Here is a 27,165-nt window from a genome sequence, read left to right as displayed (position 1 = left end):
ATTATATATAGATGCATATATTAAATATATGTAATATATTCAAGTTGACTTATAATGCTATTTAATAAAATAGCCCTTGGTACATTAGTAAACAAAAGTACCAGGAAGAAACTGAGACTCCTTCTTTTCTTCCCTGCGATCAAGCCATGATCCCTAGGTAGAAAAGCAGAAAGAGGGTAGCTGGTGAAGAACACCCATTATTTCTCAGGTGAGAGTCACCAGTGTAAAGGTGCCTTTGACCTGTGTTTGTTAACAAATTGGCACAATTTTTTAAAATAGCAACTCTAAATTTACTTAATGTAAAAAAAAAAAAAAAATTACACCTAACCCTGACCTAATTCTTTTGAAAGCACTTCAGAAGGATTTTTTCTTGCTATACTAGCTGTATTCAAATGAAAAATAAACTTGGAGTTGTTTCTTTCAAAATGAACTGCAAAAAAACAGGAAAACATCTTTTCTGGTGGGACAGCTCCATATAGAAAAAGCAGTCTTTCCAATGGCCAATAAAAACAAAAAATCTAAAAAGTACAAAAGCTGGTAGATAAAAGAATTACCAAAGAAAAATAATCTTTAAACAGTTACCCAAAATGCAGGAAAACATATCAAAGCATAATAAAAAGAATATTCATTACAGTTATTGACTTTTATTACCATTTGAAAATAGTTTTTTTTTGCCAACTGAGAAAATCATCCAAAGCAAAAATAAAATATAATAAAATAATTCCAGTTTAGGAAAGCAAACTGTTAATTTATTCCCTTAAACTATTCCTTCCCAAGCTCTCAATTCAATACAATAAATATTTCTGAGCACACACTATGTGCCTGCTATGTGCAATGTGCCAGACATTTTAAATATATATATATATATATATATGAATCCAGATGGCCAGATTTTATAGATATCTACATATACATATATGCACACACATATACACACTATATATACTATATATGAATAATATCCAAGCTATTTCACTCTTCACTTTATTTTATTTCATAACTATTAAAATATTAATTGATTCTCTATCATTTTGATAAAAAAGAAGTGCAAGTCCAATGATACATCTAAGTTACATCATTTCCTCCTCAAGTTTACAATCATCTGGGCTACAGTAAATAACAGAAATTCTTATATTACTCTTATTTAGTTTTCATAAAAATTTACAGCAGGAAATTATAAGTATTAATATTAGGGCTTCAGGATTCATACTAAGTGAAGTCCAAACATCATTTTCACATGTTGTTGTTATATTTTGGGCTAATTATATTCACTTATGTCTAAACATTAAAGCTATTAATTACTCAATAGAGTAATTGCATTGAAATTATATTGAAATATAAGATTAAAAAACTTGGTCACATTGCCCACTACTAATTACAGTGGTGTAGCTCCTGCACCATTCCCTATGTATAGAAATATGGCTAAACACAAGTAAAAAGTAAGACTAAACATAAAAACCACACTAAAGCAATTTTAATAAATAAGAGAATGACAGGCACTTTCAAGTAAGACAAAGATGTTTTCACTATCTATAAAAGTAAAATAAACTTAAATGAACTGAAAATATTGCTATTAGTAAACTTATAACCAGTTTTGCCTTAAGAAAACTTCATAAGTCAATTTAAACGCAAGAAGTTAATGTATTATTGACTTCAAGTTTAGAAAATATCTTTTTCATTATTAAATGTATTTACAATGCACTCAGGTTCTCATCATGAGGTTAAAAATACCTAAAAACCGACAAGGATGCCATTCATAATCCTAAATTAAAAAAACAGTTTTTTTAAAAAGTTTGTTCAAAATTGACACTATTACCTTAAATGAATAGCAGCCTAAAGGTCATTTCAATATGGAATTTTCAACAATTTTCTATACTTCTACATATGCTTCAGATGTAATACTTTCTCAGATACTAAAATTACAGGAAAACCAACATATATGCAGGCATACTTTTCAAAGCCAAAAACTTTTTAGTGTAGATATAAAAGTACTGACAACTACAAAAGCCACAATTTCCAAAGAAAGCTAGATAATTAGTCTGCTACTATTGCCATAGTAAATATAGTTTTTTAGATATGGTATCTGCTACTAAAAATTATTGTGTAAAAGAAACTGGCCCATTTATTCTTAACCAGAACAATAGGAAATTTTTGGCAAAACTATTTTGTCTCTTAGATGGTGCACACTTTTTTTTTTTCTAATATCACAAATTAAAACTCTTATACTAAATGGTACTCTTATAGAAACTCTCTAGAAAATAATCAAATATTCTGATTGCTAAAGGGAATATACAATGAAACTTTTGGGTTATTTTGTACCTAACTTTTAAGACTTTGATGCACAGTATTTATTTAGCAAATATAATTCCTGTTCTTTAAATACTGTGCTGCTTATCTTTTTTTCTAAAGTGTACTCCTATCTAAATGGTCCCAAAAACATTTGGGAGTAAACTGCCATGCGAACATAAAATATTTTGTTCCATAAAAAACAAAATAGGCCTTTAGGAAAAAAACATGCAGTTAGGGATACATGACACCTCAGTCATCATCTTAATCTATCCCCTCCCTTTACAGGTGGGAACGTGGGACCCCAGTGAAATTAAACCACTCACTAAGCCCACTCAACTGTACTAGAACTCAAGCTCCAGACTCTTCGCCGATACCCATTTCCCTTCAAATGTGGAATAATGCCAAGCCACAATGCTAACTCAGTTACAAGCATAAATAAGCTTCTATTGGCAATAATTAACTTTTCAATGCAATAAAGAAAACATATCATCTGTTTCTCCTCAGACAACTGTTAATCAACAAGAACTTTTTCGTTTTGCTCTTTTATTCTCTTTATTCTGTCAATCTCTGACAAGTAGAACAAATGTTAAGACTTACTCTTTTTTTTTTAAGCAGCATCTTAAAGCCATACATATTATTTCTTAATTTAGAGGGAAAAAAATGCATTTTCTTAGGTTTGGTTTTTGTCAATATTACTGTCTGGTATAGGTGCTAGGACAAAAGAAAATGTTTATTTTCTCTCAAACCAAGAAATCCTCAAACATTTGTTGTACCCATTAAAGGTCTCCCAGCCTTCCATTTCAAACTAAATGATTTTGTTTTGTAGGAAACGGTATTTTAATTTTTCACTAAATGAACTTCAAATAACTGAGAAAAGGAAGTCATATTCTTGTACTCTGGATCACTTAACACTTTAGACCATGGAATACAGCTCCTCTTCTTGCCTACACAAACACACCGGCTCTAGCTGAGGTCACCTCTCCTACCTACCTAGCTACCCAGTTTCTGTTACTCCTTGGTGTACCTAATTACAGAGAACATCAGTATCAATGCTCTGGCTCCCAAATCCTAAAGAGAGCAGGAGAGGTAAAGTATTACCAAAAACATACCTAAAGCATTCTCACCTTTAGGCTCTTACTAACATTTATGCTTGGATGCAAAATATTCTGACCACCCAAAGAGCATATCTGTGTTCAACTTACCTTTAAGCTGTTACTCTGCTTGTTGGTGACGCAAAATAATTCCTCTTCCACTGGAAAACTGGACAATTTAACCTTATTTTGTTGGAAGGTTTTCACTAAAATTAATGAAATGTTCTTATGTGAAGAGGAAACAGCAATTTTAACAACAAAACTAGGTTTATTTATAGAGACATAACTGATTGAAAAAAAAAATCCTTCTGTACTGAGACATGGTGTACGTGATCTCACCTTATGGGGAGTTTTTAGAAAACTCACTTTAGCTGTGGGTTATGTAAATATTTCTGTAAAATTCTATTTGAGGAACTTAAGAATTTATTGAATTTGGTTTTAACTCAAAAATAACCTATACTTTCTAACTAATTTTAGCAAGCAGCACCAAAATGTGAAGTAGATTTTTAGCTAATATTTTGAGTGTGTTCTTTTAAATTAACAGCTTCCACATACAAAGGGGTAAACTCATCTCTTCAATTTACTGACCATCCATTCTATTCCTATGTATGTATACAGCTTTTCATAGTTTATAAAACACTTTCATATACATTACTGAATTTACATGCTGTGATAATTAGAAAACTAGCATAATTCCTGCTTTCACCCATTTTCATAAAGAAAAATAAAATAGGCATAGAACAGAGAGATATAGGGTAAATGATTAGGACAAAACACTTTGAAATGGAGAGTAAGTCAATAGAATGAATAGGAAAAATCTCAAAAAATGATTTTAAAGACCCAAATTTCCAATTTAGCCCATTTATCCAGGTTATCTAGATGAACAAAACGGAGTTTCAGGCAGACCCATTTCAGTTTTGCCCTCTCATTGGGAGTTTCCCAGCACAGGTTTATATCCTGCCGAACTACAAATCTGCTCCATATTTACAAAGGCACTTTGAGCTCTTAGCCATCCAGGCCCGATTTCTTCATTACCTGCCATCAATGCAAGCTTCTGTCACATGGCTCATCGCTATCTAAGCAAACTACTTATACATAGTAGGCATAAAAATAATTTTTTTAATTGACTAGAATTATTTTGAAGAAGGCAATGGTCTGGTTCTTAAACAGAAAAACAAACATGACCTGGTTCTTAAACATCAATTAGAACAAATCATATGGAAGACAGAACAGCAAATATCAAATTATAAGGAAGCTATAGGTCATAGGCTCTGCGATGCTTTCTGTGCTATACTATTTAGACCACTAACTTTAATGAGGATGCCACCGATGTGCTAACCAAGTGTGTCTGTGACATAAACCTGAGAGGAATAATTTATTATGGCAAGATGTTGAAAAGAAGTTCCAAGAGAGCTTGGACAAGCTGACACAACAGGCCCAAATGAAAATGACCAGGTTCCAGACAGGTAAATGCAAATGTCTTTACTCACTGCCCAGTTGTAGGTCAGTAGATACGTGCCATGAGGGGTTTTAACTGAATTTTAAGCTCAATAAGAATGTACAATGAGACATGTTCGATAAACAACAAGGTAAATGCTAGTTGGCTCTGATGCTAGACGAACGTAAGCTTAGGCAATATCTCCACCGCCATGCACTGCGCGGTTCGTACCAGCAGTCTCATGTTCAGTAATCATCGCGACTCTGGAAAGGAATGTGGTAAAATGTGACACGGATGGGACAAAGATGAAGGTGGAAAAGGTAAGAATCACAACATTAGTAAAACTAGTAATTATCAGTATGTATTGAGCAATTATTATCTGGCATGCATTGTACTATGAGGTTAACATAGATGACCTAAAATTTTACAAAATCCTATAAGGTAGGAATTGTTATCTATCCTCATTTTACAAAGAGGAAAACTGAAGCTTGCACATTTTCAGTAACCTGTTCAGGTTCAGCAAGTAGTGGGTAGTAAAATGAGAAATTTACTTGAGGCAGTCACTTGGCCATCTCTTCACCCACCTATCCATCCAATTACTGCGACCCTAACTGCAATCAGGGCACTGGAGCACCAGAATACAAAAGACAGTAAGACAAGTAAAAGTCTCTGTCCTCAAACAACTTACATTCTAATGGAAGAAACTGATTGTTTAAAAGCAAATGAACAATAAAATAATAAAAAACTTATAATAAGCTTCATGACGGAGGGGAATGAGGCGCTGTGAGAGAATAACAGAGTATACATTAGTAGCCAGTGAAATAGAGACATGGAATTGGAAACCAAAAGAAAGAAAAGGAGCTGGTGAAGCAAAGGAAGAGTGGGAAAGAATATATGTGGAAGATGTTTGTCCAAAGGCCGTGGCATGTCTGAGAAGCTAAAGGCAAACCACAGAGGCTCCAGTGCATGGACAGAGGAAGGGTGCATGAGAAGAGGGTGGAAAGACAGGCAGTGGGGAGAGTATGCAGGGCCTTGTAAACTGCAGAAAGGAGTTTGGATTCGTGTTTCTAAATGCAAATGGGAAGCCATTCCAAACTGCTAAATGGAAGAGCAATGCAATGCAATTCACATTTCGCTTTTGCGAATGTGCTGAGTATGAACTAAAGAGGGCATAACTTTATGAAGATAATGTTGTGATAAGGAAAGATGATAATAAACAAATGAGTAAGATATGGAGTAAAATAAAGCAGAAAGGGGGCAGGAGCACTTGGAAACTGGTTTACAACGTGAAACAAGGTAGTCAGGAAAGTCTCACAGAGATGATTTCAGTGATGACTTGAAGGGTTAATCTTGTGATCCACAGGATAGCCCAGAGAAGCCGGCGAAGAGAAGAGTGAGTCCAAAGGCTCTGAAGTGGTTGTGGGGGCAGACTGGTTAGCACCTTGGAGGTCACTGTTAGACTTTGCCTTTGACTGTTACTGAGGTAGGAACCACTGGATAGTTTCAGAAGGGTGACAAGATTGGACATAGGTTGTTTTTTTTTTATTTTTAATTTTTTATTTTTTTGAGATGGAGTCTCACTCTATTGCCCAGGCTGGAGTGCAGCGGCACAATCTCGGCTTACTGCAATCTCCGCCACCCAGGTTCAAGCGATTCTCCTGCCTCAGCCTCCCGAGTAGCTGGGACTATAGGCACCTGCCACTGCGCCTGGCTAATTTTTATATTTTTAGTAGAGACAGGGTTTCACTATCTTGGCCAGGCTGGTCTTGAACTCCTGACCTCCTAATCCAACTACCTCGGCCTCCCAAAGTGCTGGGATTACAGGAGTGAGTCACCTTGCCCGGCTGACATAGGTTTAACAGAATTTCTCTGGCCCTTATGCTGTGAAGGGGCTAGATAGGGAGAAGCAGGGAACCCTAGTTAAGAGACTGTTGCTGGCCAGGCATGGTGGCTCACGCCTGTAATCCCAGCACTTTGGGAGGCCGAAGTGGGCAGGTCATGAGGTCAGGAGATCGAGATCATCCTGGCTAACACGGTGAAACCTCATCTCTACTAAAAATACAAAAAAAAAAAAAAATTAGCCAGGTGTAGTGGCAGGTGCCTGTAGTCGCAGATACTCGGGAGGCCAAGGCAGGAGAATGGTGTGAACCCGGGAGGCGGAGTTTGCAGTGCGCCGAGATCACGCCACTGCACTCCAGCCTGGGCGACACAGCGAAACACCATCTTAAAAAAAAAAAAAAAAAAGAGAGAGAGACTGTTGCAATAACACAGCTGAAGATGACAGTACCTTGAACTAGACGGTAGCAGTAGATATATGTGAAGAAGATATACGGACAGAAGAAAAGCATCTGAAAAAAATGCTCAGTACCATTCATCACTAGGGAAATAAAAATTAAAACCACAATGAGATACCATTACATATGTACTACAACAACTAAATATAAAAAAGACTGATCAAGCATTTTCAATACATATAACTGCTAATACATGAATATCATTATAAAAGGAGTTATTCTCATCTTGATTCTAAAATTTTCCATCAGACATAGCACAACAAAGACTGACCTAGGAGTGAGAAGCCCAGTCATCTCATTTAGGTACTATCACTAGGTATTTAAGGTTTGTTCTTAGCTCACTATGCATTCACTCAATCAACAGATAAATATCTGCGGTAGGTCTCCTCTATGCTGAGTACCGGACACACGATGAAAGGTAAGCTAAGAACCTGACTTTAAGGACCTTACAGCCACTTCTGGCACATCATTTCAGTTTTGTGGGGCTCTGTCTTTCCCTCCTCATCTGTTGCACCCCTCGTGCCCTCCAGGTACACACAGAACAGTGCCTTTGTGACTCTGTCCCATTTGCCGGAATGGCCTTCACTTCCCACTCTCGTGCTCCCTCCAGACTGGGCTAAAATATGACTCGGATGATATATATTTTTTTCTAAAATAACAGCTTTATTAACATCATCCACACACCATAGAATTCACCCACCTAAAGTATACAATTGAATGGTTTTTAGTACATTCATGGAGTTGTGCAACTATTACCACAATCGATTTTAGAACATTTTATTACCCCAAAAGAAACTCCATGGCCCTCAGGAGTCCCTCCCGTTTGTCCCCAATTTCAGACTTGGACAATCACTAATCTTTCTGTCTCTATAGATTCGCCCATTCTAAACATTTCATATAAATTGAGTCATAAAATATGTTGTCTTTTGTGACTGGCTTCTTTCACCTGACATGATGTTTTCAATTGTGAGTCTATCATGCTGTAGAATGTATCATTACTTCATTCTTTTTTACTGCCATGTAATAAGTATGTATATACACACACCCCACATTTTATTTACCCATTCATCAGTTGATAGATATTTGGGGTGTTGTCAGTTTGGGACTACTATGAATAATGCTGCTATGAACATCCGTGTAGAAGTTTTTCAGTAGCATGTTTTGATTTCTGTTGAGTATAGACCTAGGACTGGAATTGCTACATCATATGGTATCTCTATGTTGAACATTTTGAGAAACTGCCAGAATGTTTTTCAGCCTGTATGACTTTAAATTCTACCAGCAACGTATGGGGGAGTTCCAGTTCCTCTACATCCTCACCAATGCTTATTATTATCTGTCTTTTTTATTATACTTATCCAAAGTAGATGTAAAATGCTTTCTCATCTTGGTTTTGGTTTGCATTTTCCTGATAGCTAGGGATGTTGAGCGTCTTTTCACATGTTTATTAATCATTTGTTAATAATGCAGTTATTATTAACATATCTTCTTTTAAAAAGCCCTATTAGGGTCTTTTGCCCATTTAAAAATTGGGGTGTCTTTTTATTATTAATTGTAAGTGTACCTTACACATCCTAGATACAAGTTCCTTGTCAGATACAGGAGTTACCAAAAATTTTCTCCCTTTCTGTGGGTTGTCTTTTTTCTTGATAATGTTCTTTAAAGGTCAAAAGTTTTTAATTTTGGTGACATTCAATTTATCGATTTTTTTCTATTGTTCTTTGTGCTTTTGGTGTCATACCTACGAAATCATTACCTAATCCAAAGTCAGTAAGATGTATGCCTATGTTTTCTGCTAAGAGTTTGATAAGTTTAGCTGTTACATTTAGTCTTTCATCCATTTTGAGTTAATTTTTGTCTACACTATGAGGTAGGAACCCAAGTTCTTTCTTTTACATGTGGGTATCAGGTTTTCCCAGCACCATTTACTGAAAAGTCTGTTTGCTCTCTATTGAGTTTTATTACCCTTGCTGAAAATCAATTGGCTGTAAATGTGTAAAATCTTTCTGGACCCTCTCCCACCACAGTAGGCCACACCCTTCGCTGAACCCCCATCACATTTACCTTCCTCACCAGACTATAAGAGTTGTTAAGAGCAGTAAATAGATTTATATTTTTCATTGCAATCCCCGTGCCTATGTGTTTGCAACACATAATAGGTTATCACTAACTATTAGTTAAATAAATGGCTGCATGGAAATAAGGTAATTACTCCCAGCTGACTCACAGTCTAATCATCTACAGAATGGAGGGGTGGACTAAGTTATTAAAGTCTTTTTGACCCTTGGTGCCCACCAAGCCATTGCTCTTTATTATGTGAGGCCCTTCCTTCCAGGCCATTGAAATAGGAAAGACTAAAGACAAAAGTTACTTCCTTTTATTTTTATTTTCTTGTTTTTTTGAGATGGAGTCTCGCTCCATTGCCCAGGCTGGAGTAGAGTGGCATGACCTCAGCTCACTGCAAGCTCTGTCTTCCAGGTTCAAGTGATTCTCCTGCCTCAGCCTCCTGGGTAGCTGGGACTACAGGCGCGTGCCACCACGCCTGGCTAATTTTGTGTATTTTTAGTAGAGATGGGGTTTCACCGTATTAGTCAGGATGGTCTGAATCTCCTGACCTCATGATCCACCCACCTCGGCCTCCCAAAGTGTTGGGATTACAGGTGTGAGCCACCGCCAAAAGTTACTTTCATAAATTCCATTGCTATGTGGATAAGAAGCATCTTCTGAAAAATGCCAAGGTACATAAAGTTATTATTATATATTATTATTACTTTTCAGACAGGGTCTTGCTCTGTCACCCAGGCCGCAGTGGCATGAACACAATTTATTGCAGCCTTGACCTTCTGGGTGTGAGTGATCCTCCCACCTCAGCCTCCCATGTAGCTGGAACTACAGGCACATGACACCACACCTGGGTAATTTTTGGATTTTTTTTTTTGTAGAGACCGGGTCACACCATGTTGGCTAGGCTGTCTCAAACTCCTGAGCTCAATGATCCTCCTGCTTTGAGCCTCCTGAAGTGCTCAGATGACGGGAATAAGCCACCATGTCTCTCATGAAGTTATTCTCGACAATCAGCAGTGGTTGTAGGGAAAAAGGATTTTCATACCAGTAATAGTTTTTTAAAATCCATTATCGTGGTTCCCTTCTGAAAATCCTGATGTATTATTATATTGATGGATATGTGGTCATGTTTGCCTCTTCTGAGTTATTGTTTAAGGTGAAGCAGTGTAAACAGGGGAAAAAAAAGTCCAATTCTTCTTAGTATAAATGCCTTTAGAATGTCTTCCTCTAAAATCTCTCCCATTTTCTCTTCCCACGTCCCCGCTCCCCCCTACAACCGGCTACTTTTCTTTTCTTTTCTCTTCTTGTTTCTATAACTAAGGATAATCCTAGCATCTTTCTTGCTCTCCTAGCCACTGAAATAAGTCTATGGTATGTCAAATTCAGCACTGAGATACTTCAAACTTCATGTTCTGCTCAAGAAAAATCATCAGTAAGTCACATTAAGGTTATAGATTAATAAGATATATAGAAAGATACATATCTACATATGGATTTAAAATAGATACAGATATTTGATCCATTTGTTAGTCTGTGTTGACGCCGCCTTTAAAATGAAACATGTCTGGTGCTGATTATATAAAACCTTGCATAGCTTAAGTTGCTATACACATAGTGGACCTTCAGTAAATTAGAGAAGAAACACTGATCCTCCTACACTTCTACGATAAATTTAGTTGAAAATGACACCTTAAGTTTCTAATGCAAACTAGGATATGACAATCACCTCTCCATATGAGTGAATTCAGATTTCTTTGCAGAATATTCTAAGCAAGCTAAAGAAGAGTCCACACCAGGTGCAGTGGCCCAGGTTTGTAATCCCAGCACTTCGGCAGGCAGAGGTGGAGGGATGGCTTGAGCTCAGGAGTTCAAAACCAGCCTGGGCAACATAGCAAGACCTGGTCTCTACAAAAAATATAAAAAGAATTAGCCGGGTATGGTGGCATGCACCTGTGGTCCCAGCTACTCGGGAGGTGGAGGCAGGAGGATCACTGGAACCCAGGAGGGGAAGCCTGCAATGAGCCGAGATCGAGCCACCACACTCCAGCCTAGACAGCAGGGTGAAGCCCCAAATCCAAAAATAACAATAATAAAGAAAGAAAGAGAGAAGAGTCCAACAGAAAAGGTAGCATTTGCAATGATCTTTCGAGTAGAACAATTCTTTCTCTTCCATCTTAAGATCTCCTTAAAAGTTTATTTTTACCTCCCTTGTGTCCTTGGCAGCCACCCTTTCTCTAAAGATATGAGCATCCCCTTGCACTTTAATGGCAACTTTCACTGACAGCTTGACTCAGGAAGAAAGGCTAATACTACTACTTGTATAATTTATTGCCATGGAAAGAGGGTGTGTGAGAGAGAGAGAGAGAGAGAGAGAGAGAGAGAGAGAGAGAAGTATCAGGACTTCAGTTATAAGTAGAGAGATTTTATACAAAGAAGAATTTTCCATTCCTATAGGGAACTCCAGAAATTTTCAGGGATGGCAGAAGGCAGGCCAGAAATAAAGACCCTGCGGCGTTCTTGTCTTTTTCCTAAATGTAAGTGTAACAAATCCACTGAAGTACAGATGTTAACACCAAAAAGAGTTAAATTAACTTGACCATCTGTTAAGAAGAGTAATATGAAAGCTCTAAACACCTTGCAATTCATTAACACTCATGAGCAGCCTAGAGTTAGATCAGGAATCTCTGTGTAGGGTGTTCTGTCTCACACTGAACTCCGGTGAGGGTCAGGAAAACATGCCGGGGATCTGTAAAACTTCTAAGAGAATTGCAAAATTGTTTCTGGTTTCATTTTGATGATTTATTTTAAAAAGAACCCCCACAGCAAAATCTTAAGATGATCATATTCTAGGTCATCTGTGTCCAGAACTGCCACGCTTTTCATTGCACGCTTGCATTTATGAGGGCACCAAGTGAAAACAGAAAGTGGAAGCATTAACTATTAATGCTTTCTCCAGCGGGAATCCACCAATGTATTCCTGACCATCATAAGTTCACATACCTGAGAAACGCTGGCCGAAGAGATTTACTTTCACAGGTCTTGTAAAAGCTGGCTACTCCCCCACAATACTACCTTTGACACTTTGCTGGTGCCTCAAATCTTTCCAATAGAACTGAAATTTTAATTCAGAGTGGGGTTTTAATCCTTGTTGCAAATTAGATGATGTCTGTCTTGTAAGTAAACTTAACTCTTTACAAAGCTGGACATTTTATTGTTCTATTACCAATCATAACGAAAATATCTAAAATTGCAGATGACAGTCAAAATTCATTTTTATAATCTTAACAAAAGTGTCATGTTTATAAAATGAGAGTGAATAACTGGAAAATATAGAATAAAACTTGAGGCTCCATGCAATTTCTATTGATTTTATGAATATTGAATTCACAATTAAGAGGGGCAAAGAAATATTTCCTGTGTTTCTAGAAACGTAAGAATTTAGAGTTAGAGAAAAACCTTTGCTACCACTTGTCCAAAGCTTCTCACTTCACTGGGAAATAAACTGAGGCTCCAAGAGGTTTGCTCAGGAAGTTAGCTGGAAAAGCCAAATCAGAAAGTCAAGTCTTTGCACTCACAGTCCTTAGGCAAAGTAGTGCCCTGTATGATCTGTGTTTCACCTTTCATCAACAGTCATGTGCTAATCTTCCACAAATCAAGATAATTGTCAATTCTTTATTTCTACGAAAACAATCCTATATGACTCTAACACTGTAAATAAAATGCCATTTTATTTATGTTATCTGAAATTTGAAAAATCTTAAGATTTTTCCATTATGTAAAAACTACTACAAACCAAATGAAATACATATGCATACATTCCCAAATGATAACATGACTTCTATACCTGACTGCAGGGCATGCGGTATATTATAAGTAGACAATTATATTGGGATTCTGAGTATTACTGAAACCTTTTTTCTATGGGCAATCTATCATAGCAGAGAAGTGGCACTTGAAATATGGAGGTCAGTTATACAAAAATGCTATGGAATCAAAAGACACATATGTTCTTGAATGCACCCTCCTTTCTCACCCCCATTCCTTTGCTCAAGCTGCCATGTTGAAACTTCTAACCAAATGAATTTCTTCTTTTATCCATGCTGGGCAACATTCTTTTTTTTTTTTTTCGAGATGGAGTCTCGCTCTGTTGGCCAGGCTGGAGGGCAGTGGTGCAATCTCAGCTCACTGCAATCTCCGCTTCCTGGGTTCAAGCAATTCTCCTTCCTCAGTCTCCCGAGTAGCTGGGATTACAGACACACACCACCATGCCCGGCTAATTCTTATATTTTTAGTAGATGCGGGGTTTCACCACGTTGGCCAGGCTGGTCATGAACTCCTGACCTCAAGTGATCTGCTCGCCTTGACCTCCTAAAGTTCTGGGATTACAGGCATGAGCCACCATGTCTGGCCCTAGGCAACATTCTAACCATCCTGCAAGGATGCTCTCTTTCCCTCCCAAATTCCCATGCCCTCTGCATTTTGCTGATAGTTACTATGTTCTCTTTGACATATATTTATTGGCATACCTGGCTTACATACTCCTTTCTGACAGAAATTGATTATAGCCAAGTAGAGTGCACATAATATATGGTTATTGAATTAAAGCAACATACGAAGTTTAGGGCAAAAGGGCTCCAAATCTGTCATAGTGGCTGTTCTCAAAGTCTAACTTACTATCATTTTCCCTTAAAAGTATGTGTAAATGGCCACAGTAAAGTGATCACTATGAAGAATAAGGAGCAACACAGAAAAAATGGTTAAGATAATGTTAAATGAAAAATGCAAAAACCAAAACTAGAATCTATTTATATTTGCAAATATTATAGATGCATATGTACACAAAGTGGAAGGTAAAACAGAAAAATAAAAACAATTTGCACTGTTGGGTGATGGAATTACTGGCTTCTGTTAATGTGGTTATGTTTATATAATAAATGTTTTTAAATATATACATATGTAGTAATTAGTAATATTCATATTGGATATTGGTACTAATATTTCTGGACTATAAGAAAAAAGAAAGCATATGTAGTTGTCTTATCTCTAATGTCTCTCAGCTTGTTGGCTTGCATGGATGCATTCAAAGAACTGCCACTACCTGGTAGCTACCAGACTGCAGAGTTGGTACCTGAGAAGGCACTTTGCAAAGTTGGCAGTTGGCTGGTGAGTCAACTTTTACAGTCAAAACAAGCATGCAAAAAAATGTTCAAAGAACCAAAATACATGTCATCCACTGAAACTGAAAATAGAGCAAACATTATATTTCTTCAGGGCACACAGGAATATTCTTAGAGTCCAGTTTACAGTTTTCTACTTCCATCCAAAGGCAAACATTTATTTCTTAATGTTTCTCCTATAAGGCATATTACTTCTAAGAAAGCTGGTTTGTTTGCTATTTGTACTCTTATCTTCTAAATATACCTAAATTGCTATTTTCAGATGTAATGTCTCTGCTTATACATTTGATTTTTTTTAAAAAATTATTACGTTGAATAGCATTATCATCTTTGTTGGAAAATCAAATGACAAGTAGAAATTAATAGACTCTTTTTTGAGCATGTTAATTGAAAACACAGTGTATGAATGAGGTATACTTACACAGCCTCAGAAAACAACTGCCTAAATCATTAACAAAGTGACTAAATATTAAATGCCCCAATGATCTCCAACTCAGTATTATTCGCTGGATTGATTTGGAATTGCTCCTTTAGACAGAAAAATTGAATTATATTTTTTACTGCTAATTTTGTGATTTTACCAAAACGTGATGATTTTAAATGAAGAAAGTAATTCAGCAGTGTTTTAGAAAAATAAGTTCAATCAATAACTTAGACTTTTATTAAATGAACATATTTTAAATTATTTGCATAATCCAATAAATCCTACTTGTCCCATTCAAGCATCATCCAGGACAAGAACAAAAGAGGCTGATTTATTAGACATATGTGAGGCTGAAGAATTTTCTCAGAATTCTTGGTTAGGCTGTGATAAGAACACAAATTTATCTAAGTATGCTGAACAATGCTTTAGGGCATACTTAGGAGAAGATGCTATAAAAAAGCTTTATTGCATCACACACATGGAACCAGATTCTCCCTCTCATGGGCTGTAGCCAGCATGAAGTTCACACTACATTAATTTGCACTTGTCGATATGCTGCTTTGCAAGTATTCTTAAGGCATGTTCGAATGTGTACTCTGACTCCTCAACTAGAATATAAACTCCCTACGGGTAGGATCTGGGTCTCCTAGTTATTACCCCGACAGTGTCTAGCATACTGGTCTGGGTAAGCCAAGCCCTCTGGAACTGCTGTTGTCTTCGTGAGGAGCAGGGACAAGAATGTGCTAAGCCTAGAGATTGAAAGAGGGTGTGAAGAATACTGGAGAGCAACTCTGTCATCACCAGGACCGAGTGATTACATGTACCAAAGGCAGGCCCAAATGGCCCTTCTCCCAGTCATTTTGTAGAGGGAGAAGTGAGACTGCAGGTGGTACTTGGATAAGTTTCTGAAGTCTGGCTCTTGAGAAGTCATCCATTATCTTAGCATATTCCCCAAAAACCTTCTGAAAAAGAGTACATAGCTTTACAGACACAAAGCAGAGAATAGAACGGAAGAGGATTTTACTTTAATCTGTAAGTGCTAGGTTTCAAGTAGAAAAGACTAACACTGCTGTTATCCACTTTTAAAAGACACAACAATGTCTTTCTAGGATGCTTCCAGAATCAAATAGAAGACTGGACCTCAGAGGTCCATAAGCTGGGTCTTCGGGTAAATCATATTGCTGCTACTATTTAAAACTAAAAATTCCAGGGAAAAGGTTCCATGGCCTGTTGCAGCAATTTCAATCTTCTTACTGTCAGAAAATTCTTGTCTCAGGCTATTGTGATTTGTAGTTGCTGTAGTTAAATCCCTTTGTTCTTGTTCTGTCCATATTGAAGACTCAAATCAGGTGTTTAACTTTTTCCTTGAAAAAATCTGTCAAATCCTTGAAGACGTGAAGCAATGTTGAAGTCTTCTCTAAGCAAAAGGTACAATTCTTCAACTTTTCTTTATTGCTTTTATATTTCTCTAACTTTAAAAAGGACTGACTTAGGCCAGGAGTGGTGGCTCACGTCTGTAATCCCAGCACTTTGGGAAGCCTAGGCAGATGGATTGCCTGAGCTCAAGAGTTCAAGACCAGCCTGGGCAACATGGTAAAACCCTGTCCCTACTAAAAAACAACAACAACAAAATAGCCGGGCATGGTGGCGTGCTCCCATAGTCCCAGCTACTCGGGAGGCTGAGACAGGAGAATTGCTAGAACCTGGGAGGCAGAGGTTGCAGTGAGCCAAGATCTCACCACTGCACTCCAGCCTGGGCGACAGTATGAGACTCCGTCTCAAAAAAAAAAAAAAAAAGAAAAGAAAGAAAAAAGGACTGACTTTTAGGGCTTGGAGGCAGGCCGCCTTCTCCTTACACAAAGCCTATGATATAGATGCACTTCTTCCAACAGTCTAGTTAATTCAACTGAATTTAGGCGATAATTTCTGTGTCGCTATACTCCATCCTTCATGTCAGTGTCCAAGTGCTGAATCACTGCTGTAGATATGAGCAACCCTCAAATCCTTTTTTGCCCTCATTTTTCCAGCCAAAATTTTTGGATCTATTTGTTTTGTAGAGATACCCCACCCTAAATATTTGCTTTGATTGCTCCATTAAAGTCATTTCAAACTTGATGTTTTCTACTCAATAGTAGCCACAACTCCAAAATTATAATTTATAATTTATACAATACCAGTAAAAAAAAAAAAAGCTTTCTATATCAGCCTTATCTCTGAAAAATAAGAACCAACCTAAAAACAAAATTGTAAATATCAAATACAAAATAATACTGTATTTACACTCCCATCCAAGCTCCTAGTAACTCATATGACACTAATAAGAGAATGCCATGATTATCAGTGATACACTCACTTGGTAATGCCATTAGATTTTTAAGAGACCAAAGATGTGGCACATTTGTTGTACTGCAAAATACTCTAAAACCATTGTTATTATTTAAGACACATGGGTCTTCAAACTCAAAGCTCAGCATCCTAGTAACTCAGAGGAAACTTAAAAAATACAGTTGTATTTCTATACTCAAGGTAGGGATTGGCAACTTTTTCTGTAAAGGGTCAGACAGTAAATATTTCAGGCTTTGTGGGCTATATGGTCTCTACCACAACTCCTCAAGTCTGCTGTTATTGCAGGAAGTAGCAATAGGCAATATAGAAATGAGTAGATATGGCCGAGTTCCAATAAAACTTTATTTGTAACATAGATAGCAGGCCAGATTTGACCTATGAGCTGTAGTTGGCTAACACTTTTTTATGAATACTGGGCACATTAGCATATTGAATATGCATATGTGTCTGTATATGTAAGTGGAGTATATACACATATATTAGTATGCAAAATCTCCATTTGCCCAACCCCCTGGTCATGGCAGTTTCTTGGGCACGTGCTGTTTCAAAGGGCGCTTAGACTTGCAGTTTAACACTCTGTGGTCAATGTCTTGAAATTATCAGCAATTTTATCTTAGAATTGTGTTTTTTTTTGTCTTTGTTTTCCGAAACAGAGTTTGACTCTTGTTGCCCAGGCTGGAGTGCAATGGCACGATCTCGGCTCACCGCAACCTCTGCCTCCAGGTTCAAGCGATTCTCCTGCCTCACCCTCCTGAGTAGCTGGGATTACAGGCATGCACCATCATGCCCAGCTAATTTTTTTTTTTTTTTTTTTTGTATTTTTAGTAGAGACAGGGTTTCTCCATGTTGGTCAGGCTGGTCTCAAACTCCCGACCTCGGGTGAGCTGCCCACCTCGGCCTCCCAAAGTGCTGGGATTACAGGTGTGAGCCACTGCCCCCCTAGAATTGTGTTTTGTAGGTGTACTCTGATGGAACAATGGAGACTGAACTCCTATATCTGGTCTCATCTTTCCACTGCCTCAGTGCAGCCCTAGGCAGCTCTCAGAAATATACTCCTCTCCAGCTTCCTTTATCCCGCCCTGCCCTGCTGCTGGGGTGGGGTCCTCCACCCAGGGTGGGACCAGGGCATGTCACTGGGGGAGGTGTGTGTTCTGCTGTGTCTTTTGCCCCTGGCAGAATCCTGAATGTGTGTTTAGAGAGGACTGAGTCAAGTGTGCCCATCCCTGGCATCTTAGAGCCGGACAGGGAGGTAAGAATTCCCGCCCCAAGCTGGCAGTACCACAGCACACTCAGTGGATTCTGTGCAGAGCCTCTTACCCATCCCTGATGCAGACAGCAAATGTGTTGCAGTATGGAGACTGCGGTCTCTCAGGGGTCACCTGTCTGACTTCCTTGCGGGGGCGGCGGGGGGAGAATGACCGCCTGCTCTATGCTGGGACATAGTGTAGATCCTGTGGCTAGAGGAAAGAAGAACCCGGAAGCTGACAGGCCACATGTGCACAGCCCGTCACGGGCACCTGTGGGGTCTGCACTCCCCCGTAACTATCATCCCTATGCTGAAGAAGCCTAACATCAAATAGCAAATAAAAAGAGGCATGTCCAGCCTGGGTTGGTGAGGGAGGAGGGGCAAGGACAGACAGACTGAAGAAGAAAGGAAAATATTTTATATTTTAGTTCTTTTTACTATCACTTCTTTCCTGCTTTCTGAACAAAAGGGTCCTGTATTTTCACTTTGCACTGGGTCCTAATCAAAGGTTAGGGGCTATAAAGAATCATTTTCTGAGATTCATTTACCAAAAGGGAAGTTGACAAAAAACTCTATGTATGCATCACTGATTTCAGGTCAGCTCATCCGTGCAACGTTAGCGCTTCCTGCAACATTTCCAAATCTTAAATACAAGGCTCTGAAATTAATGATGAATTTAGGGTTTCAGATGCTAGGAAGCTCCTTTTGGGATGTGATTATCAGGAATGCTGCGTGGTAGCCATTTCCTTCAAATAGTTTGCTGTAGGATTAATATATGCCTCTTTAGAATGATAATGAGCCATTTTATAAAAATAAAGCACAAAATATTATGTACAAAATGTAACAGACAACAACAAAGAAAGATGAAATTTTACTAAGAGTTCTGTTTATTTCCTATTAAAAAGGGTAACACCAGATCATTCTAACACACAAAAACATACTTGTTTTCCTAATTTGAATAAACCAACTGTAAAAGAAACATTTTTGAGACAAAGAAATGTGAATATAGGCTGGGTGTTATTTGATATTAAAGAAGTATTGTTAAGATTGGTAGGTATGATAATGACATAGTATGTAAAAATATCCTTCATAGATCCACATGGGTATTTATGAGTACAATAACATAAGGTCTGAGATCCATTTAAAATACTTCTGCAAAAGAAGAAAAAGAGGTAGAGGAAGAAGACAGAAACGAAGAGGAAGAAGATGAAGACGAGAAGGTGGAACAGAAAAAACACGACAAAGAAGATGAAGGTGATGATGAGGACAGAAGTGGAGAGAAAAAAAGTAAGATAGATGGAATAGGATTGTGGAAGAGGATTGGAAAAATGATGAGTGTAGGTGATGGAAATGTGAGGACCCATTACAATATTCCCTGTACCCTCATATATGCTTTTAAATTCCCCTGATCGAGTGTGTGTATAACCATTGCCTAAAAAATTTTCTAATAAAAATCACAGTGCATATTTCACATTCTCCTTCATACCAAATGCCTTTTTTTTTCTGGTGCAAGAAGCATCCTCTGAGGCTGACAGGAATTATCTAAGCTGAAGAGATACAAAGGAGTTGATGGGAAGGATAATCCGCCCATCGGTTCCTGACACAATATAACGAAGAAAAGAAGAAAGTGGGTGGAAGAGGCTGTCATTGTTACTCTCCTAACCTTTCCTTCTAATTATGCCAGAGCCAAGGCTCAGGTCACAAGGAAAATTATTTTGGTGGTCAACCATTTGCCCTATTTTGTATACATCAAAAAGGCTCTTGTTCTCACACATTCCAATCTCACAGTTTCCCACCTACTTAAAAAATGTATCAAGTGGTCAGATGAACTAAAACATGAATAAAATGACTATATTATGAAGAACACCTTGTTTGCAAACCTACAGATAGCCTGCTTGTGATGCGGAATTGTAAGATGCACAACACTTCAACATTTAATCTACTTTCTATTATTGTAGGCATTTCAGATAAATGCTCAACATGCCCCGCTTTTAAAAGTTAAATGTAAATTTCTCTCTTGAGTGCAGATGGTGGCCAAGCAAAGTAGTTCTTTGGTCTCACAGACAGAAGGTCAGGTCATGGCTGAAAGACCAAAGAACAATTGCTGCTTTGCTCCTCCAAATCATCCATGGAATGAGACACCACTACTTTCTTTTCTGAAACTGTCTGTTCAATACAAAATAGTTAAAAGAGGACCTATAAGATTTCCTCACATTCTGTTGGGAAAAAAACGGTAACAAGCACATCACATCACATCACATCACAAACATCTTGTAACTGTTCAGAGGTCTTATTCCTAAAGCTGTGACTCTCCTAAAAAGGCAGTCTCTATCTAAAAACAACCCACTAAATGTCATTATGAAAACTGCTATTGTCAGAAAACTACTATTATCAGAAAATGGTTACAAATGAAAACTGCTCCTTGTAAATCCGGCAACTTTAGCCTCCATACCATCACGGATTAATTAAAATGAGATTTAATACTGCAAATACTTCTACTATTGCAAATGCTTCTAAACAAGTTATTCCTTTACAAGTGATATTATACTCTTATTGTTCCTGATGGGTTTTTTTTCCTCTAGAAAATTATAATGGAATTTTAAATAACTGAGACTCTTTCCTGACGTATTTTTCCAGTTAGTCCAAAATATTATGCTGTCAAAATGCTCTCAAATAATACAAAAGACCAAAAGTATGCCAATATGATTCCTTTAAAAAAATTACAATATATTAGGAAAGAAAAGTTATCTGTGATAAACTCAGTAGACCTAGGCCTTCAGTCCCTGATAGAAAGCATTTTCCATTCCACTATCAGGCACGCCCCCAACTGGATGAAATAAAATGTTTCATTATTTGCACATGTTAATAATTAAAAGTCTTCTGAAAATTTAAAACCCATTACCACAACACCAAATATAGTGGTTCAAATGCAGAATTTTACTTTGGTTGATTTTAATTTAGTACTAAGGATTTCAGTTATGACTTGAAAAGCTTTTTGTACTAATCTTCATTATCACTTTTGTTTTCAATACTTTTCCCAATTGTCTTTGCGTCATTTGTTGTAAAGACTTCATTGGCTCAAAAGAGAAAATATGTTGGAAAATATGATGAAAAACCTCGAACTAGAAACATATTTGAAAAAAATTTATTTGGAGCAACGTCCTTCTAAATTCTAAAACAATTATTTTAAACTATTGACCCTAAGAACCCAGTCTTATTATTTTCATTGAATAAACAACCTGCTTTCATTGAATGTAAAGAATGAAAACCTTCAAGGCCCTGTACTGTAACATAAAAATAGAAAATCAAAAGTCAGCCTATTAGAACTGCCTCTCTAAAAACTTTAACCATGTTGTCAACTAAAATTCGAGTATCTACTTCATCTCAATAAAGATATAACATAAAACATCTGTTCAAACTGAAATTAAAGTACGCAGCTTTTATCCACTAACATTTCTAATGTCACCGTATTTAGGCTTCATGAACAAACGTATTCATGGTTATCTCAGTTAAAACTGGTTTCACTCTGCCAACAATCAATTTGATTGACATATTTACATATCAACTCATCTCATCTTACGAATTTTAAACTTTTTCATTTAAAATTGGATTCAAGTTGGCATCTTTCAAGAACTTTATGTATGTATATTTTAGGTTCAAACTGTGCATTAGAACATTTCTTTTTACTTTTGTAAGTAATAGATACACATATCCAAATGTATATTTATGACCTGTCAGATTGGAATTGTGTATGCCTGCTGTTGTATTCTCACCATTTCATGTGAAAGGTGATAATTTTAGGCAACTATAAAAGAAATTCTCCTAACAGTATAAACTGGATCATCCCATTAGTTAGAAACAATACAAATAAATAACTTAGGAATAAAACAACATCAACTTGAGAAAGAATGTTACTCATATCTATAATTGCTGCAATTATGCTGTGTCCTCTCTTACCTGATCTTTAATTTCAAGATCCCTGTTAGTTTTTGCTCTGAACTCTCTGTGCTCTTTTTCTGCTTCATCCTTCTCCATGTTGGCTTTATTTAGCTGATAGCGCATTTCTCCACACACCTGTTAGATTGTAAAAACTGGATGATTACCTGCTGGAATCTTCCAGGCAATGCCTGCAATTAGATCCTTTGGTGCCCCCTAGAGGTCATATGGATAAAATACAACAAAACTTTTCTAAGAATGCCATTTTCTACTAGAATACTCAACGTAGACTGTTAAGATTCAGAAGCAACATTAGGGATTATTAATTCTAACAACTTGAAATTATAGATAAATAAATGCATAACTAAGGAATTTAAGTAATGTGCCCAAGATTATTTTATATAACGGTTTCAATTGCATATTATCAACCAAAATGCACTATCATCTAACCCTTAAATAGGTAAAGTTAGCAGTTAAAATGTTAAGCTATGTTATTATTCATTCACATTGATACAGTTAAACATTCACTCTATATAACAAAGTTTTCTTTTAAAGATTTCATCAGTTATGCTCTTTAAAAGGAAACGTATACAGGAATTTTTGTCTGCTGATAGACATACTATTGATATTTAGGTCTGTAGTATCCAGTATTGACTGCAAGGCTTGCAGATGTCATCTTATCATACACAATGCCAGGTATTCAAGTTAAGGAAGATTTTCTGGCAAAAGCCATAGACTGGAACTAAGCAGACTATGCACTTACGACTGTAACATTCAATATAAAAGGAAATAATTGTAATATAACATCAATAATGAACATACATAGTATCTTAAAAGTGTTGCGTATCATCCTCTATACTTAACACTAAGAACTTTGTTTTATTTATTTTTTCCAATCTAGGGCTGCTACAGACACGGAAATATATCTGAAAGGTGTTATTAGCAGATAAATCTAAACAAGCAGATTATGGGCCTTTTGAGAGAACTGAGAACCTATGGAAAGTTCAGTGAATGTAGAAGTCAGCTAAGCTGGCTTCTAATTTACAAATATATGGCTCTTAATATATTATCTCATGGTTATGCTTTCTTGAAACTTTTCAAGTATTTGATATTTCTCCAAAAATAACGATTTTGGAAACTTTAGAAATCAGTTTCATCATTACTGAGGTATCAGAACAGACTAAGGTATAAAACCTATACACATTTAAGCTGGGCATAATGGTGCATGCCTGTAGTCCCAGTTCCTCTGGAGGCTGAGGCGGAGGGATGGCTTCAGCCCAGGAGCTCAGGACTGCGATGTACTGTGCTAGTGTCTGTGAATAGCTACTGCACTTCAGCCTGCACAATACAACAAGATCCTGTCTCCAAATAAACAAAACAGAACCTAAAAAGTAACTTTAAAAATAATCTACGTTTAAAAGCTATGGTGACAAGACAGAAGAAAAAGTCAACAGGCTTCTCCCCAGTGGCCCTCAGAAAGCTAGAACAATAACGAACTTATTAAAAATTCTGTTGAAAGTTCAAATGCCTTCAGTGTGCGAGAGTTTATTCTTCCCATTTCAAAAATTATAAATTTATAAAAACTATTCATTTTAGACCTAAATAAAAATTACAAATTCAGAGTGACAGGAAAAAAAATGAGAGGAGCCATATTTTATTTTCTTTCTCATTTGTTCACAATTACTATTTATTTCTATGAATAAAATGGAATAAAACCCTGAATTGATAATGTCAGAAGATAATGATTATACAACCATGATGTTTAAAACCCAACACCAATACAAACTTGTTAGGTAAAAACTGTTTAAGCATCAGGTTACATTTAAAATTATTTCATCCCTTCATTTTACTCCTACGGTTCCCTGCTTTACTACTTTCAGTTCAGCATTTGCTACGTTTATCCACAACACTGAAATTCTTTTTCAAATAAATTAGCACATTAAATTGAACCAGAACTACATTATCTCCACGTTGGAAGCAACTTCAAGGCGATTTAGTCTAATCACTCTTCTGATGCATACATATGTCCTTTCAGCTAGTTCTTGAGACAGAGAACTCTCTCTCTGCTGTACCGACTTCAACAGAAAGCTGCCTCTCTATTAACAACTGAAAACTGTCTCATCATAGCTTTCACCTATAAATCTAGGTTAAGCATTCCCATCCTTCTGAACTAATTCCTTCACTTCCACCCTATCTCCACACAAAAATTTGAGCTTCTTACACTTGTACATTAGCTAGTAGGAATTTTGAAAAGCAAATGGAGAATTATAGAAACTCAAGAAAAAGGGGAAAATGGCTCCCTTTCCTAATATATGTTAAAATTAATTTTAATTACTGAATTACAGAGCAACAATGGCATTACAAATATGTCAAAATTTTGGAAAATACATTGAGGAATAAAAGGCAACATGGAAGGAGTATTTTAAGCAAATTATCTATATATTTAGTGGTAAAAAATAAATTGATTTTATTAGTTTCTTTGTTTTAAAGCAATTAACTATTGAAATCTAGATGGACTACTAGTATTTCTTACAATATGTATCTTAATCATTGCCAGTAAAGACCATTAAACATTTTAGTTCTTGATTCACGAACCAGTGACGCCCATAGCACAGACAATGTAGTATTTTCAAGTATAAATTTAAGCACCAATACAATAAGATCATGTAGTATTAGAATCTTTATTTTAATGACCAAGTCTGAAAAGGAGTAGGAAGTGGAAGATTTTTTATGTCAAGCACACCTTTTAAATTGTAAATATATGTCTTTGGCAATTATTGTAAACACCAACCCTATGCTATCTATGGTAAAAACAAGGCACTGGTAATTAATTTAGAAAAATGAGATTTATCAAATATTCAATAATTGAAGTAATATAACTCTTATTTATTTGTAAGTCTGTCTCCGCCACTCAACCCTTAAGCTCTTCAAGGCCGTGACGTGTGTCTAATTCATCCTTGTACATGCAATACCCATTAAGGGGCTGCATACAGTAACTGAATGTTTGCTGAGTAACTGTTAGGTGGTCTTTTATTATTCTTGAAATCACAAAACTTTTCTACTCCAAACTTCCTCCTGATAACAGTAAGAGTTTTGTACATTAGGAAAACATTTTTCAAAGAAAATATTTCCTTAAGTAACGATTACACTAAAATCTCTTTCTGTACCTTTGTGACATCCATTTCCCGAGAAGCAAGCTGGCTTTGAATTTCCTCTAGTTGATTAATAGCTGAAATCTTTTCCTTTGTAATCTTTTCCACCTGGGCCTCCAGTTGGGCAATATTCTGAGACAAGATCAACATCTGTAAGGGAAAATAAAAGTTCTAAACAATAATGTCATTTGACAAAACAAATACCAAAACTTTCTTGAATTAATAGCATCTCAGCATAGTCACTGGGCTCTGTGAGCCATTTCTCTGTGGATTGGGTACGTTCATTTTTCTCCTTCCTCTATTCACCTATGCCCAGTGAACTGAAATATGTACTTCTCTCCTATTCATCCCCCTGATCTCTAACCTTAGTTTGAAAAATGTATAACAAGGTGATAAAATCAATGTGTTGGTTGAAACCCTAAGGTGACAGATATCAAACACCCAATTAAGTTATGAAACAGCGTGCCACAGATACATTCAGAGGAGATACAGAAGCAGACAACTCTTAAACCCTTCTTCCACATGGAGAGTATAAAAGGACAGATGGGGAGAGTTAGGGAGGAAGTTCTTTACAGAGAGCAACTGGTCTGCTGTGGGTCCCACTACCCTTCCCCCAAAACCAACAAAGACGAGGCTCTGTGCAGTGCCCTTTGTTGGTAAAATCCCAACCGACCCCCTATTATCTAGTTCTCCCTCATTTCTCCTATAGGTTTCAGCTCAGCCATTATCTCCTCTCCTCTAGGAAGTCTTCCTTGACTCCAGTTCCCAGCACAAAATAGGTGACCCTTCCCATGTTCAGGGTTGATATTCAGCTAGTGTGCACTAGGACAGTCATGCTTGTTGTTTGTAGCCTGTGTCCACTCTCACTATTTCCCACACTGTAGAGATTAATGTTTTGAATATCACTATGGCATGTGCTCCTACAATCTCAGTATATATACCTCCGTCACACCACAACCTCTGTGTACCTCGACCACAGTACTCATCCCACTATTTTTAGTTGTCTGTTTCTTCATTAGAGTAGAAGTTCCTCAAGAGGTACCGAATATTTGACGAATGAATAAATAATTAGAATAAATGGCTTTCCAATGGACTCTATGGATATTAGGTTCTTAGTTTTTCTTCTCAAGATTAGAAATGCTTTCTAGATCTTAGATTTATCTTTTATAGCTTTTGGTTTCCAATTACGTTTTGTTCTTATCCAGGAAGTCGCTCTTCTAGGCTCTTAATTTCTTACTGTACTGGCAGTTTTTAAAATGTAGAAGCAGCAAAATATATAGGAATATCTATCAATTTTTATCTGTTAAAACAAGAACTGGTCCCACATTTTAAATAATGATGTTTGAAATTTACCATTGTATGCTGACATGGGTGTGAATTCAGTTTTATAACTTAAATCAATTACTAAAATTCTATGATAAAAATAAAAATCAACATTGAACCAAAGTTGTAGTAAATTAAGACCCTTAGATCAATCAAACAAAGACAGGTGTCTGCCTTTGAACTACAGAACTAGCTAAAGTTTACCCTATGAAAATAATTTAGGCAGATATATTAATTAACTTCTCTGAAGGTAGTGGAGAATTGTATATTTGACTTATGGTTGTTTAGATGTCCCTATCATCAAAGGATTGTCTACAAATCTAATTTTCACATACAATTAGTTTTACTAATAACAAACTAAAAAAATATTCTTGAGCACATTACA

At 36.7% G+C, this 27,165-nt stretch overlaps 1 protein-coding gene across 4 annotated transcripts in view; it reads right to left on the bottom strand.

Annotated features, from left to right (window-relative positions):
• SDCCAG8 (serologically defined colon cancer antigen 8) overlaps positions 1-27,165 on the bottom strand; it is a 246,914-nt gene that overhangs the window by 136,256 nt on the left and 83,493 nt on the right. For all 4 annotated transcript variants that reach the window (XM_025361809.1, XM_025361824.1, XM_025361831.1 and 1 more), the window contains 2 exons: positions 25,473-25,607; positions 22,327-22,443 (listed from right to left, as the gene is read on the bottom strand). In XM_025361809.1, the coding sequence (XP_025217594.1) occupies positions 22,327-22,443; positions 25,473-25,607 (252 nt within the window). The remainder of the gene's footprint in view (positions 1-22,326; positions 22,444-25,472; positions 25,608-27,165) is intronic.

Source organism: Theropithecus gelada, chromosome 1 (genome assembly GCF_003255815.1).
Source record: "Theropithecus gelada isolate Dixy chromosome 1, Tgel_1.0, whole genome shotgun sequence".
Classification (NCBI taxonomy): Eukaryota; Metazoa; Chordata; class Mammalia; order Primates; family Cercopithecidae; genus Theropithecus; species Theropithecus gelada.
This window is presented reverse-complemented; position numbering and strand designations above follow the sequence as displayed.